This window comes from Phyllopteryx taeniolatus, chromosome 14 (assembly GCF_024500385.1).
Source record: "Phyllopteryx taeniolatus isolate TA_2022b chromosome 14, UOR_Ptae_1.2, whole genome shotgun sequence".
Classification (NCBI taxonomy): domain Eukaryota; kingdom Metazoa; phylum Chordata; class Actinopteri; order Syngnathiformes; family Syngnathidae; genus Phyllopteryx; species Phyllopteryx taeniolatus.
The window spans coordinates 5,045,042-5,061,402 of record NC_084515.1 but is presented as its reverse complement, the minus strand read 5'-3'; the positions used below and the strand labels follow the sequence as shown (position 1 = coordinate 5,061,402).

Below are 16,361 nucleotides of genomic sequence, written 5' to 3'. Positions count from 1 at the left end.
GTTAAAAAAATGTACCACTTTTCCTCCAGGTGCTTGAAATTTTTAAATGCTTACATCTGAGCAGTGGTTTTAAAAAAAAATTTGATAAGTGCATTTTTTTCAGTAGAAATAACTAACTGTTGTTATTGATTGTAAACTTTAAAATAAAGCTTGTGTAGAAACCAGTGGTAAAGTACATTAAACATTGGATGAACTTTAAAAAAAAAATATCTGTCACGTCAAATATTTTACCTTTCTCACAATGTAAGTAATTCATTTCGTGTAAGGTAAAAAATTGACCTTCATTTAAACGATTTCTTAAGGTGAAGTAAAACAATTATTTCAAGCGGTCCAAGATTAAATTAAATTGGTTTTATTACTTAATATAAATAATCATTTCAGTTTAATCTGAAAGTTTTTACTCGTATATAAAATTGGAACAAACTACTTTTTTAAAGTTACTTCAATGATTTCAAGTTGTTATGATGTAACACATAAAAAATGTTTAAAATCATTTTGACTAATTCTCAGAACATGTTGCTTTACATGGATGTGTAAATGTAACACAGGTATAAGGTCTCTTCAAAGTTATTAATTTAATAATCTCATTGGTTACATGAAGATATAATAACCACTTCTTCAATCGAATACTACAAAATGATTTAAATCCTGAAATAATGCTGATTACAAGGAAACGTACTAAATTCACCCAGCAAACAAGTTTCCAATATAAACATCTTCAAGCAGTTTTTTTATTTGCGTATATTTTACAACAACACTAAGTCTACACTGTTTGAAAAGAGGAAAGACAACATCTGTCCTCCACATCTTATACATCATTATCTACAGTATCTACCACGTACCACTGGACCAAGTTGTGGACAAAGACAGAAAGGCAAACAGCAACAGCGGAACAACCCAACACAAATAGAACCGAGACAGCAAAAACATATAGAGGGCTTGGGGCCGACCACTCACTGAAATAGTTTTGCTTTCTTCAAGCTTTCCTGTTCCAATGCAGGATGCGAGAGCACAGCAGTGCAGATGTTTTGCTTCTTTCTCATCAGTTCCAAAGCAGAACCAGTAAATGGATCCATCCATTGAGGAGAGGCGGAAGGGGATGAGCAAATACAATCTTACAGCTAAAAGTTCATTGTCAATTATACAACATAGTACAATACTATTCGGAAACATTATTAGATAGATTTTATAATTCACTTATTAAAATAATGTGCATTTTTCTTTTGTTGTATGTTTTTTTTTTTTTTTAACCCCGTTTGGAGACTTCCTATTTCTGATTAATATTATCAGCCAGCGTCAGAAGTGCTAACAGTCAGTGGGACTTTCATTGAAAAGCAGCATGTTTCCTCTAGAGACTCTTACTCATTTATTCATAATTTTGATCAATTTATTGTCAAGTGACATTTGACAACTTAAGTGTACCGACCTTGATAACTGATAAAGATGATCTTAAATGGTCTGCATGTTCATTACCTCGGCCCTCCTCCGCCTCGGGCCAAATGTAATTAAAATGCTTTGAGAATTTAGTCACTGAAAACATTTGTCATTATGGAGCCAGCCTCTGTATAAAGCGGCGTATAAATGCTCAATTAGTCACTATTAATTATGCCGTTGAGGAAAACATTGTTTGCTTTTACATGTAAGCTGAGATGTTGTTACATGTTGTGCACATTGCAAAAGTTCAGCATAGGTCTTGTTCTTCAGCATCTTTCTTTTTCTGCGCTTGTCACAATATCCTTTCTATCAAGCTGTAGACATGACAAGGGGGAGGGGGGCTAAACTGCACAACATAGATATAAAGTGCGGACACAATTCCAATTTGTGGGTTTGACATCAATCCCATGAACAATTTGAATATCTCCGTAAGCAAACTGAGTGTGTCTTCACTCGAAACATGCAATACACAATATCGTAGGTCATAGGTCGCGACAGTAAAGCAACCTGGCTCTCAATAGTTTATTTATTTATTCATTCATCCTCCGAAATGACTCTTAATAATAATGATTCCTTACAGTGTCAGGCTTTTCAAAATGCCTTTGTAGCTTCTCCCCAGCCAAAAATAAAGTCAAATAAAATCATTTTACAGTATCTCTGTCCATTGTGTAGCTTTAGCCTCGGCATTTACCCTCTACTTTACCATTTATTAAGAAGAGGCACTCCATTTGCTAAACCAACTGTCCACTATGGAGTCAAAGCAACTTTTGGGCCACAAATTAGGTTTTCGTGCTGACTTTATACCTACATCGTGGCCACAAATTAGTATTTTGTACGCACCTTATACCTATGCCGGTGCCACAGATTAGTATTTCGTGTTCACAATATACCTACTTCTTGGCAACGAGTTAGTATTTTGTGCGCGCGTTATACCAACTTTATGGCCACAAATTAGTATTTCGTGCACTCGTTTTACCTACTTCGTGGTCTTGGCTTAGTATTTTGCACGCACATTATACCAACTTTATGACCGTAAATTAGTATTTCATGCACATTATAACTCTATTATGGTCACAATTCCCCCATGTCATGTCATGTCTGTGGCTCCTTACCTTTCTTTTACCTTTCGATCACCATGCTGGGTCCCTCAAAAAGTGCCTCGCATATTCACATTATTCTTATAAACATCATCCATATTTGTCTTCAACTTTTGTTCAGAATTACAACATCAGTGTCCTTGAGTAGAAACATTCACTGTATGGATTGGTTCGCTTCTCATATTCTTTCCCAAGGTTTCACTGTTTTAATCGTGAGTTTAAAGCAGAAGCCGTCGATGCTTTTTCATGAAGATGTTCATGCCGTCCACTTTTCCTGTCTGTCCACTCGAGGAGGAGGAAAAGTTGCTATCGACACAGACTGAGGCCTCCATCCAAGCGGAACTCTCAGTTAGATAAGGTGTCCAGCCCCAACGAGGCGGCGTGCTGTTTGGCCCTAAGCCGCAGGTTCTCAATGCTGGTGGTCTTGCTGTTGTGGCTGCTCAGTCCGCCGGCAGCAGACGCCTGCAGCAGCGGGCTGTTCCACACTTGCTGGGCGTGATGGGACAGCGACTGGTAGTAAGACTGGCAGGGCAGGGTACCGAGCGGCGCCGGGGGCATGTTGACATTCATCCCCAGGTAGGGGAGCGAAGACGGGGCGGCCAGGTCAAAAGCGGGGTAGTGCACCAGGTTGTTGGTGGCGGCCATGTGCTGGCGGAACTGCTCCTGCAGGCGAAACAGGCTCAGGGGGGAGGAAGAGTACGAGTGGTTCTGGGAGAGGGGACCGCCGCCGCTGCCGGTCAGGCCGCTGCTGGACGAGGAAGGAGTCACGGACGGAGAGACGAGTGGTGAGTCTGCACGGACAGAAGAGACTTTTAGAAAAGCACTATAAATGGATACTTAGTTGTGCATGCTTTTTTGTGCTTATTCCACAGGTCACAGTTGGTTGGATCATGTTCAAAGTTTGTGGCACCACGATCACCAGGTCCCACTGCTGGAATAGACTTCAATTGGTACTGCATTGTGTTCTTTAGAATTTCAACATCAACAAAAATTGGTATCTTTTGTTCCAATTATGAAGTAATCAAAACCAGTCATCCATTTATTTTCTGTAGCGCTTATCCTCGTTGGGGTCATGGGTACAACCAGTCGTAGGGCACGCGTACACAAACAACCATGAACTCACATTGACAGCTATGGGCAATTCAGAGTCGTCCATCAACCGAACGTGCAAGTTTTTGGAATATGGGAGGAAGCTAGAGTACCCAAAGCCACACATGGGGAACATGCCAATTCTGCACAGGAAGGTCAGAGGCGAGATTCGAACCTCAAGCCTCAGTCGTGCTAACCACTAGGACAGCGTGCTGCCGAAGCACAGTGAACCCCTTTAAGGACTGAGCCCTGCTGCCAAAGCAAAAATCCACAATTCCATGATGCCCCCGCCTAAAAGTGTTAGTAATTGACTATAGATGCCACAAGATTGCAGTAAAGCACTATTGTCTAAATTAAGCTCTTCAACTCACTTCTACAGTACTTTTTTTTCAGTAAATAAGTGAGGATCGGTTCCAAAAAAAATCTTCGAATTCGTAAATGCCGAACCACATATACGTGAGGATTCACTTTCCTACCTTAGTTCTTTAGATCTCAATGTCAGCCAGTTATCAAACGTTTCCTTAATTCGAGACTATTAAGTGACTGTCATGTTTGAGCCGCAAAAATACTTTAGCTGAAAGTCTCAGGTGGCTGAAATATATCACAGCGGGTCATAGCGGGGCTTTTCCACGCCACGACAACGAGGGGCTCTAAAGCAGCCACGCCAGTGCGAAGCCCCTGTCCATGCGCTGGCTGTTACGTCGAACTCCCCCGACCCCTCGCTCTTCCGTCTTTCTCTGCATGACGTGTGAGCACTTACAGCCGACAACGAGGCGCTCTAAAGCAGCAATGCCAGCTGGCTATATCCAAAGGTAAGATGCATTTTCGGGGTGCAGGCATAGCCAACTAGCTAACTGTACATCGCAATTGCACGGGATAATCTCTGACGCGAACAAAGGTGCTCAAGTTCTTATACAGTGGAAGAGGGGCAACTCATGTCAGGGGCATAAGTACGTCACTGGGTCCCGTTTAAGCCGTGCCCACAATATCAGTAAAATTGAAATGGTGAAAAACAGTTTGAACACTAAATCTCCACAAGTGAGTACTACGTAGTTGTCAGTCTTTGCAGGTTTTGAGCAATTATCTTCAAACGTGTATTATGTATTTAGCAACAAATCTCTGAATTGACTTGACAGGGTGTTTAAAGTAAGACAAATTCAGACTTCAGCATGTCTTCCCACCTGGTTTCGGGCTGAGTCTCCTGCATGGTGAAGAAACGTCTCCCGGTGTCACCGCTCTGTCGCTCTGCATGTCCTCTCGCTGACATTTCCTCTCATCCTCCTTATCTGTGGCGTTGTCCTCCGTGGCAGACTCGCTGCCGGACTGCTCGGCCGACGTGACGTTCAGTTCTGTGTCCGGCGGGACCTGACGCACCACCGGGCCTTCCGTCTCCAGAGAAGCGGAGGTGGACGGAGGTAACTGCGGGTCGGGAAGGGCGGCGGTGGAGGGTGCAAGGGTGGCGTCCTTCTCAGCTCCTCCTTCACCGCTCACTTCTTTCTGTTTCTGCAGTTGCTCCTTCTGGAGGCTGCGTTGCTTCTTGCGGAACTTGGCCCTGCGGTTCTTGAACCAAACCTATAGGGTGCAGGGTGAAACATAAACAATGGATTTGGGTGAGTGCTCTGTTTTATTGGTGCTGCTTTGGAAGTTAACCTCCTGAGACTTCTGCTCTTTGCTCTTGCGATTTATGTTGTTGTTGTTTTTTTTTTTGAGCTTATGGTAAGTATCAAATCTTCAGCACTGACTGAATTAACTGCCAAAATGTAGTAACAAGTAACATGGTAATGCAGCCGCAATAATGTAAGAAGCCATAACGTGCCCACGTTTACAGGTACAGTTGTTGTTTTTTAACTGTCATCTTACAGTTCTTTGATGGAAAAGCAAAACTATAATTGCTCTGCATCGGAGTCATGCAGAAACAAACTAAACAAAACACACGGATCATGATTTGTCCTCAAAATTAAGTCTATTTTGTTTAGATTTTGTATTAATTTATTAGCCTTTATCTTTGTGTCTGTGTGAGTTTGTAGTTTTAGAGGCCAGAGTTTTCTTGAAATGAATTACATGGTTAATTCCTTGATAATCCTCTTGCTGTCTTTTTTTTTTTTTTTCCTATTTATCAAGTGTTTATAGTCACAATCCTCAGACAATTCCCGCATTGTTTCCAAACATTAAAAACTAATGCACAATGCTGTCGGGTCTATAAAAGGAGAAAAACAACAGTATGCTGTTTCACAAAAGATCACTTACGGGGTTTAAAAACAAATAAGGAACTGTGGACCTATATTTTTATAAAAGGACGTTTCAATATATTTACATCCTGTGTTCTGTACTAAAACTAAATAAACCCGTAAACTTTTTAAGTCACAATGTATTTCTACAGCCACCGTGCACTTCCATTTTTATGAACAGACACGTTTCAATATAACTTGTAACCTCCTGCCATGAGCTTTTCAAGTTACTGCACACTTATATTTTTATACCAAATGTCAATATTTAGACTTTTAAACATTGGTTTAAAAAACAGATAAAGAACTTTGAAATTCACAATCCACTTACATTTTTATTAGCAGATGGATGTTTCATAGAATAAATGTGTGTGTGTGTGTGTGTGTGTCCCCCCCCCCCCCCCCCCCCCCCCCCCACACACACACACACACACACAAAGGTAAGCACAGAGGGACCTTAAAAGTGTATGCCATGTTTATAAGTCTAAGTAGTAATTTTCGGTGTGAAAATATAAGTGCACAGTGACTTTTTAAATGGGCCGGGGCTACCTGCACGCGGGCCTCGGGCAGGTTGGTGCACATGGCCAGCCGCTCGCGCATCACCACGTCGGGGTAGTGCGTCTTCTGGAAGGTCTTCTCCAGGGCCTCCAGCTGCTGGGCGGTGAAGGCCGTGCGGCTGCGGCGCTGTTTGCGGTGCTGAGAGCCGTAACGAGCCTCCAGGATGATGTCTTGAAATGCGCAGCCGTTGGAAGACAAAATACGGCAAGTTTCATTTCACAGTCTGGCGACCACTGACTTTTTTGGGACGGCTGCAACGTTTACACGTGGATTCGACGTTTTGTTCATTTGGTAGTTTTATTTAATTGCGTTGAAGTGTTTTACATGCAAATAGCTTGCATTTGAGATTTTTAAAGTTTTATCCCATGCGCACTATCATACAAAAGATTCGAGTCTTGCATTTATCCATCCATCCATTTTCTGCCTAAAAAGTCTTACTTATACAAATGCACTGTAATTGCTTTGACAGGTATGCACTTAATTAGTTTATGCATCAATGTAAGAATGAATATAAGTCACGGGTACAAGAAGACACACTCAGTTACCGCCGGACTAGCCGTTTTTTTTTTATTGTATTGCATTATATTACTGGCTTAAAAGTGTTGACTGTAATTGCGACTTTACTACTACACTTAAGTTAGTTACCCGCTTAAGTTTTTCATTCGGTTGTCTTATGTTCATGCACGAACAATTGAAAAGATGACAAAAGGTTGGCCTAGAAGTGTTTTTCAACCACACATTTGCTGTACTTAGGCTGTAAAATTCTGACGTTACAAACACCGCACAATGAACGAGAGGCGCAGCTGTTCAGGAACAAGAAGGCACACTCTCCTATCATCATATTCACTTTTTTTGTGTGTGTGGAACGAATCCTTATTCACTGAAAAACTCATCTATTTGCGTTTTTGGGGGGGATCAGTAGCAGCAAATGTCCTGTCTTAATAGGAAACTAGTAGGTGTCAAGAGTATGTTTAAGTGGCACAACTCGACTGAGAGACTAATAAGATCTTTGTATGTCGGGGAGGAGCTGAGTTTAGTCTGGGTTGTTAGCAGGGAAGAGTGAGTGAGTGAGTGTACTCAATTACCAGCTAGTCTCTCCGCCAAGGTGAGCGCGTGCACGGAGGGCCTGTAGTCGGGCGCGTGCTGCGCCTGTTGCGCCGCCTGCTGGTGGAGGTTGTACATGGCGCTCAGGGAGTTCATGGCGTGCAGCGAGTAGCCGTTGACTCCGTAGTGCTGCATGCTGTGAGGAAAACATGGGAAATGAGGATGATGGGTGCCTTGTTCACTTATTTGTTTTTACTTTTTCTTTTTTTTCCCTTCTTTTTTTATGAGTCAATAGCGCACTCGAGGGCCACCCGGATGTTAATGTCGGCGCCCCAACAAACGTGTTATCCATTAACATCCAATTATCGCTCTGCTCATTCCATTAATTATACAAAAGGCTTTTAATTGGGGGCAATTACCACTCGTTGCCGTAATGAACCGTGACGGATGCCTTATTCATGAACGTGATCCCCCAGAAGCCAAATCCCCACTGAAAACGTTTGCTGTGACACATCAAGAAGGCTTTGATTAACTATGTGGGAGGAGTGAGGAGTGGTTTGCTTCGGATGTGCCGATTGTTTTCTAAATAGGCTTAATTGACGATTTTAAGGCATTTACACAAATATTTTGCAGTTGTCATCATTCACGGGCCTCCAACGTGGCAATCGATTAGATATTAGCATGAGATATGTATTAATAAGGAGGAGGCTGACAGGAGGTGATCTCTCCGAGCCCACCACACGTTCATAAATTCCACTCACAGTTGTGCATTTTGGTGCAATTTGTCCTTTTTTTTATGTTATATTCATATATTCTAGATCATTTTAGTCTTCTTTAACTATAGAACAATTTTGTTCTCTAGTTTCATAATCTATATGGATCATTTTAGGTATAGAACACATTCAGTAGACAATCAAATGTAACATGTTTATTCAGGATTTAATGTGCATGATTACTGTAGTTGAGTTGAATTAGACTGCCTAGAGCTGTTTCTAATATTTTCGGTAAGTTATGGTAACAAAAAAAAATATATTTATTAGAAACATAAAATGCATAATCTAAAGATAAGAAATACACTTTTTTTTTTACTGAGCAGATGTACCTAATGTTATGTCCGTTGAGTGAATGAACAGATAGAGATTTTCAAGAACTACTATTATTACTCTTCGTCGCAGTCTTGTGCTTTTGTTATTCGTCTTTTCTTCTTTTTGTTTTGATTCTTATTCCTGTGAGGATGAGTAACAGGAACTCACATTTCACGGGTGACGATATGGTCTTTGTTAACTTAAGGCAACAGTATTGCTCATTGATATTTAACTTTGGGAGTAATTCGAGCACTTTGAGGCCATTTAGTTTAGGTTTTGCCATAATCAAACACATCACGTACATACTCTACTTGGCTGCCGCGCAAAGGTTTTGTTTCAGTTTTTTATTTTTATTTTTTTGGGTCATTATTATTATTGGTGTAGAACTTCAAATAGAATGTTTGCGTGTGGCCATGGCAGAAGCTGATGAATGTGATCAGATGCCAGCTGGGAATAGTTTAATTCGCCGGCACAGAAGGTGCTTCGCTAAACATTTACTTGAGTCCCTCAAGTATTCGAGTTGAATGCCCCCCGACACCCCACGCCCCCCCCCCCCCCCCCCCCCCCCACCCCCCTCGTCTTTCCCCCTCTGCGGCGGCCTCTTATCCCATCGCCCCCGGGCAACGTTTTGGCTGAGATGCATGGCTTCTCCGCGGGTCAAAATATGCATGTTGATCCCCATTTGGCTCGCCGTCTAATGGAAGTGCAAATAGGTTTCGACTGCGAGGCCCTCCATTTATCACCAACGCTGATACATGCACTGCAAAGGGGCCTTTTCTGCATTTAGAATTCCGAGTGTACATTTAAATGCACTTTGGCCGACTGTATCATTGTCCGCCTGCAAACGGGATCAAATGAACTGACTTTTGTTGTTGTTGTTGTTGTTGTCCCGGCTGCACACACCGCATGTAAACAGAAGGTGTGCGTCAAATGGAGCACAATGTTCATCACGCAAGGCCGCGATTGTCATTCATAAAGCCGACCGAGCGCTGCAGGCGCTGCGGCCGACCTCCTGGCAGGCGTGCAGGCAGGCTGCTCTCGTGCACGCTCAATGCTTCGATTAGCAAGGCGTCATTATGGAAATTGGCATGTACAGTGCAAGTCTTTTGATCCGACTAAATGAGGAAAAATGGGATTTGATAGCAGCCCTGAGGGGCCGGACAATCTGCTCTGGGCTCAGGACGCTCACGCGGGGCCAGCAGGACTCCCTTTTCTTTTAATATCAATATTTGGAAGCGTTTTAACATATCATAATAGGATAATTGGCCGGGTTAGGTTTGAACCTATTGTCACAATAGCAATAAATAATCACATTTATTTATCATGTGCTAGCTAAAAATTGTGTTTTGTCAGTCATCCAGGTCATTATTATTCGCAAAAAAATTATTGTTTTTTTTTCTTATTTTACGAAAACGTTCAAATATTACAAGGCAATTATGTTCTTAGGCTAATGATGTGTCAATATCTGTTTTTTCTGTCTTTGTCTTGTGACAATCGACCAAGTGGTTTTCAAGAGTCATTTTTAAAACAATGGTACAATTTCAAATGGAGGAACAGCCTGTGGAAATTATAGAAGCATTCCTGACATTTGAACCCTTATTGAAATACTTTGAAATTCAACATTAAGTCTAGAAAATGATTGTATTACATTGAAAATATTTTTTTTCTTGAGCTTCGTAATTTTAAAATCATAATAACATATTCAATATTATTACTATGACTTATGGATGTATATTTTTTACATGACATTACAAATGTTATAATTTGTTATAATTAATTTCGCCTGCCATTATATCATATTTCATATTGTTGTGTTTTAACCTCACTGCTGTGTAAAGGACTTTGGCCAACTGTGTTGTTTTAGAAGTGCTCTACACATAAAGTTGGATTACAGCTATGCTCATAAATTGACGTAGCCTGGCAGAATTAGTTAAATATTGACAACTTTTTGGGGAAATATCGTATCATTATTTTCTTTGTTGTTATGTTGTTGTTGTTGTTGAATTTGAAGCCACACCATTAAAAATAAAACGCCTGTCTGATCACTCATGTTACAGTTTCTGCCAGGGTGTGTAAACTGATGGGCACAACTGTATTTAAATTATTACATTTCTTCACTGATTGAAAGAAATCACATGATTCTACTGCCTTTATATAATGACGGTTTCCCAAAATTACAGCATTTACCCTGAGTCACGTGTGTAAATGAAACGAGTCCAAAGCAGGAAGCGGGTTCTTTTGGAATGTCACGTGGTTTAAACAAAAAAAAAAAAAAAGTGAAACTATCGATTTTGTCATATATAAAACAAAAAGTGAATATACTGCCTGAATATTTTGTTACTACTTTGACAATTTCAGGCATTATCCTGCACTTGCACTATATTTTGCACTTGGATGTAGTTCTCATTACACTTAATTTCATATAGGAAACATAATGAATAAAATTGGTTCCAATAAAAGGCACGCGCATGTTATTATCACTTTTCAAAAATATGAGCACGTTCGGACTGTGACTGTGCACTTTCCGAACACACTGTATGGAGGAAAAAGAAGTTGTGCTCCTTAAGGGGGAAATGTATACATTTATTAAGAAGGTAAGTGTTTCTTTACCTTATAGCGTCAGTCAGTTGTCACGCCGGAAGTCTTGTCTTTTTCCACTCTTGTGCCGTTAAAAGTGGTGCAGTCTTGTTGCGTGTCTTGTCTCCAAGTCCACACTGCGCGCACGCTCCTGCATGCGTCGGTGGAGACTCGTCCGCCTCCGAGGAGGAGGAGGAGGGATTTTTATTCAGGAGCGTCTGGGCCAGGCTCGTCCTGGCTCCCTATTGGCTGGTTGAGGCGTCAATCAAGCCAAGAAGCCTCCCGGACTTTGAACTTTCTAAAATGATTTATTTCCGTCAAGTGCTGTTGTTTTACTATATCATATCATATATAAAACTGGAACTCATTAATAATATTTACCCCCCCCCCCCCCCCAAAAAAAAACCAAACTATATTGCAGTCTTGCACATCTTTTCTCACCTCGTGCGTAAATCCAATCTGCTTTCTTTGTGATGAGAAGGAACCAAGCTTTGGTTTGTTTGCGTTTCGGCTTTTTTTTTTCTTTTTTTCTTTTTTTCCCTCCTCCCCTCCTTTCCAGAGATGACTAATAGATGCCAGGGTGCTGCCTCCTCTACACTCTCCTCCCGGCCTGCATGGAAGGATTTGAGATGGGATAGGGAGAGACAAGACGCCACCCGAGCCTCCCAAAACCCTGTCTTAAAATGACTGCGGGTAAGAGGATTACGGCAATAATGCCCTTCTCTTCTTGAAGGTTTTTTTTTTTTCCCCAGAAAAAAAAGAGAGAGGGAAGATTTTTTTCTTCTCCCGGAGCAAAACCGTTTAGGTAGGGAATTAAGGGCAGCGCAAAGTAGCCTTTTAATGTATAAGCTTGCATATTTTGTTGCAGGGAGATTCGTTGCATGGGAAAGGGTTTGTTTGGGACACTTTGAGATGGGAGCGTGCACGCTGACGCTCATTTGAACAACTTGGAACAACTATTAACAAGCTCTTCTTCATTATTCTCTATTCCATCATGCCGTTCATCGTGGGATAGCGAATAATGTGAAAATAATGATTTGGAATTAGTATTTCAAAATATATGTTGTTGATCATGGAATAGAAAATGATTGTTTAAAATTAATGTAATAAAAAAAATATTTATTCCATGATGTTGTTTATTATAAAAAAAATTATGTTGAAAAAAAACCTGTTCTCTCATGCCGTTTAATCATGGAATATAAAGATAATATTAATATTAATAATAATGAAAAGAAGAACAACAACTATATACTAATTATTATTTCATATGAACTTTTAAAAAAGTAGTCTCTATTCCATGATGTCGTTTAGAAAATAATTTGAGAATAATTGTTAAAAATTACTATACATTTTTTCAAATTCGACTCGATTCCATTATGTCGTTAATCGTTGAATAGAGAATAAGAATAAACACACATTCATTTAAAATTAACATATTCGAAAAGAAATACTCTTTAATTCATAATGTTGTTTATCATGGACTAGAGAATAATTTTAAAAATGCATTATTTGAGAGATACAACGACTTTAATACTAGATGGTATTTGTTTAACAACTAAAAATTTTGCAAAATATTTCAATTGAATGAATTTATGGAAAGAGTTATTATTATTATTATTATTATTATTATTGACAAATTCAAGTCACCTTAAAGTTCAGTGAACCTCTCTGCAGTCCTGCTGTATACGTCTCTCTCTCACTCGCTCTCTCTCTCTCGCTCTCTCTCTCTCTCTCTCTCTCTCTCTCTCTCTCTCTCTCGCTCTGCGGTTCTCTGCGAGGTCTGCGAGAGAAAGAGGATTAACTTGTGAACCAATGGAAATAAGAACTTAAACGGGAGGTAAATCTGGCCACTGTCTCTTTGTAAGGAGCGTCTCTAAAGCAATTAAAGCGAGAAAGAGTTTCTTCTGAGCGCCTCTCCACCCAAAGCTCCTTATAGAGCGACGAGAGCTGTCCAGCGCATCTGAGGGGCTTAAACGTCCCCCAAAACAGCTCCCCTTACCCCTGTAGCCCCTAGTGATGCACTGCTCAATACAAGGTGGCTAAACAGTGACCCCCAGCTGAGAGAAACTCATAAAAATAATGACCCAAGCCCCAGAAATGTCTTCTTCTTTTTTTTTTTTTTTTTTGCAGGCGTTCAGATCATAAATCCATTGGATTCTATCAAAATTACATTTTTACAGAAATGACTCAAAAACGGCTGCCTCATAAAAAAATGGCAGAGTTCCTGTGTCTTTTGGGGCATGGGTTTTTGAGACTTTTTTGTGTCTACTCATGATAGACATGACTAACAACTTTCATGTTGCTATGTGAAACTGGCGTCCAGGGCTGAATTTTTGAAAATTCCATGGGATGCCACCTTCTTCTGACCCTAAAACAGCCTCATCAAAACAAAATGGAGACTTCCTGTGTCTTTTCTTGCATGAGTTCTTGAGAAAAAAAATTACCCAAACCCCAGAATTTTCTGTTATTGTATTTTGCAGGAAAATGTCCACATGACTTTCCCACGTGTTCACACAACTAAAATTAAAAAAAACACTGAACTGCTGAACAGTGAATGATGCTCCCTAATAGCTAATTAATAGTCTTAATGATGTTTCTGCAAGTTCATGAATACATTAGGTGGGCAATCCTGCAAGACTCAGCCTCCGTGGCACCTTTCAAGGGTATTTCAGCATCTGTTCATCCCACGGCAATTAATCATTTTGATGTGTAGTTTAAAATCGACTACTTGCAGGGGACCTTTTTTCTTTTCTTTTTTTTACAATAACAAAGCAATTTGCCGTGAGCTGCCTCTTAGACGCATTATCGGCACACTTTCACAGTAAGAAACGCACTTCTTTTGCCTTTATTCATTCATTCGTTCTTAAACGCAAAATATAGAAATTGATTTAAAGAGGACGTGATCGCTGAATCCTCCTAATATCCCCTTTATTGTCACAAGATCTCGGGATCTCCGTGAGCAAATCCCCCGTCTTTAAGTTTTCAAACCGTCACTTTTCTCAAATAGTTGCAGAAGTCCCCCTCGGTCTGCCATCCAACCATCCGTCCATCCATCCATCCCCTTCTCTTCTCCCTTGTCTCAATTCCTCTGTCACATTTATTTTTCTTGCCTTCGCTCTTCTCTTTCTCTCCTTGGCCCACATCCCTGTGCACAAGGGGCCCCATTGTATAGTCCTAATCCAGAGGCAACACAGCTTTAGGGACATGCAGGGATAAAAGGCCCATCAAGCCCACAACTTTATGGGGGCAAATCTCTCCCTAATCCTTCGCTTTATCTAAACAAAAGCCCCTCTGCCTTAATCCACCTATGTGCTGCAAAAAAAAGAAAAACTGGAGATGCAGTGAAAGAAAGGGTGGGAGAACAAGAGTTTGGTGGAAGAGAAAGGTGAGATCATACAGGGAGGCTTCAAGTTTGCTGAGAGAGCAAAATAACACTCAAGTATGCAAGATGCACCTTGTTCCACTATGGTGGAGATCAAGAGATCATATGCAAATAATGAAATAATAGCATGGAAACTGACACGTCCATGGCTTTCCAATGTCAGCATTTCCTAAACCTTTCCGTCTCAGGATCTGTGATAGAAATTTGGATCCTTCCTAGGGTTGCAAAATTCTAGCAATTTTCTAAGTTGGAAACTTTCCATCAAAATGAACGGACATTTATAGGGGGAAAATAACATGAATTTACAAAACTGAAGGTTGGCTCATGGGAAATGCTTGAATATGATACCTTTCCCTTCTTTTAAATTACCCTTAATTCCTAGTTATTTCACATAAATTCCCCAAATTCCCATGCAAAGTTTCCTACTTGAAATACTGTATCTCCAAAGTTCCCCATCTTTACTTCCCATGAAAATGTACCAGAAACTTTCTGGAAATGTACTGAAAACCTTCTCCTCCTTTGCAACCCTATTTCTTCCCCGGACCCAAACTTATAAAAAAAAATAAAAAATAAAAATGTTTAGCCATATTGCAAATGAATAAGAACAAGCACTACACGCTGAAGAAATAAGAATGAAAAAGTCCTTGTGTGCCTACTCGATCACAATTCACAGGTCCCCATAAGAACTAAAATTGCTCCATTTTACCTCCTAACCTTAAGTAAGGGAAAGTGCCAACAAATTATATCATGAAAACAACACCTCGAAGAGAGATACTTGGTGTTCAGAGCCATATCGTTCTCATAAGTTCATTGCATCTTCAGCTAGCGATCAGACAAAATCTCTTGGACACGTTTGTCTTTGAAGGACTCCTGGAAATGGTCCAAAATGACCCTTCAAAGCAAAATGGCAGACTAGTGTCTTTTCCGTCATTTTCAAGGGTTCTTGAGAGATTTTTTTTGTATGGCTGCTCATGATAGACGTGCATGCCAAATTTCATGTGGCTTAGTGAAACTTGCTTCTGGGCCTGAATTTTTCAAAAATTCCAGTGGATGCTACCAAACATACATTTTTAACAAAATTTCTCTGACATGACCGCTTTAAACCAAAATGGCAGACTTATTGTGTCTTTTTGGGCATGGGCTCTTGAGATTTTTTTCCAAGAGATCCAAGAATACCTGATTAATATTCCAATATTTGATTGGTGGAACTTTGCAGAGACACTGTTGTTGCCCACAAGACAAGACTTAGAGAAACCCTACAAGACTTATTCTCCATAAAAAAAGTAATGTTAAATTCTATTCGCCGTCATTTTTTGAGCGACTCATCCTTTTTCCTCTTGACTCCAATGTTTAAAATAGGTGTTAGACTCACTCAAAGATAATCTCCACATTCTTGAGTTAATCTTCCTAATGCCGTTCGACTCAGGTGTGGCCCTTGGTCTTACCCCGGCTCCATTCTTTTCCCTCAATTAAGGCGATCTTAAGAGGTGCTGGAGAAACTATCCTGTTGTAAAGCTTCTCTGTTGAGAGAATCCCTTCGCTTCCTCTCAAGCATTTGTCTTACTTTAGGGACAATCGCGCTGTATCTGCTCCACTATACAGATGCTCAGGCCATAAGCTGGAGGAGATGAGTTTCTGAAAGTTGAGGGCTTACAAGGTTTAAGCCGGAGCTCCGAGGACAAATATAAATAAATAATAATACCTGCTCCAATTACTTGCTTCACTTTTTATTGTCCGTTCAGCTAGCGGAGGCTGAAAATCTATCTAAACTGTCAAAAGGCATTTAATTTTATACATTTGCCATCATTGACTCTGCCAATGATCATCTCCTCGGCTCTGTTCATTCCTAATAGAGCTAACAGCGCTAATG

The 16,361-nt window shown here is 40.4% G+C and overlaps 1 protein-coding gene across 1 annotated transcript; it reads right to left on the bottom strand.

Annotated features, from left to right (window-relative positions):
• Window positions 1–713: 713 nt before the first annotated feature.
• dmbx1a (diencephalon/mesencephalon homeobox 1a) lies at window positions 714–11,434 on the bottom strand. The gene is made up of 5 exons (XM_061798511.1): window positions 11,143–11,434; window positions 7,489–7,643; window positions 6,395–6,573; window positions 4,802–5,192; window positions 714–3,322 (listed from the first exon to the last, which is right to left on the bottom strand). The coding sequence occupies exons 2-5, from the start codon at window positions 7,640–7,642 to the stop codon at window positions 2,877–2,879; spliced, it is 1,170 nt and encodes a 389-aa protein (XP_061654495.1). The 5' UTR covers window position 7,643; window positions 11,143–11,434; the 3' UTR covers window positions 714–2,876.
• Window positions 11,435–16,361: the final 4,927 nt, after the last annotated feature.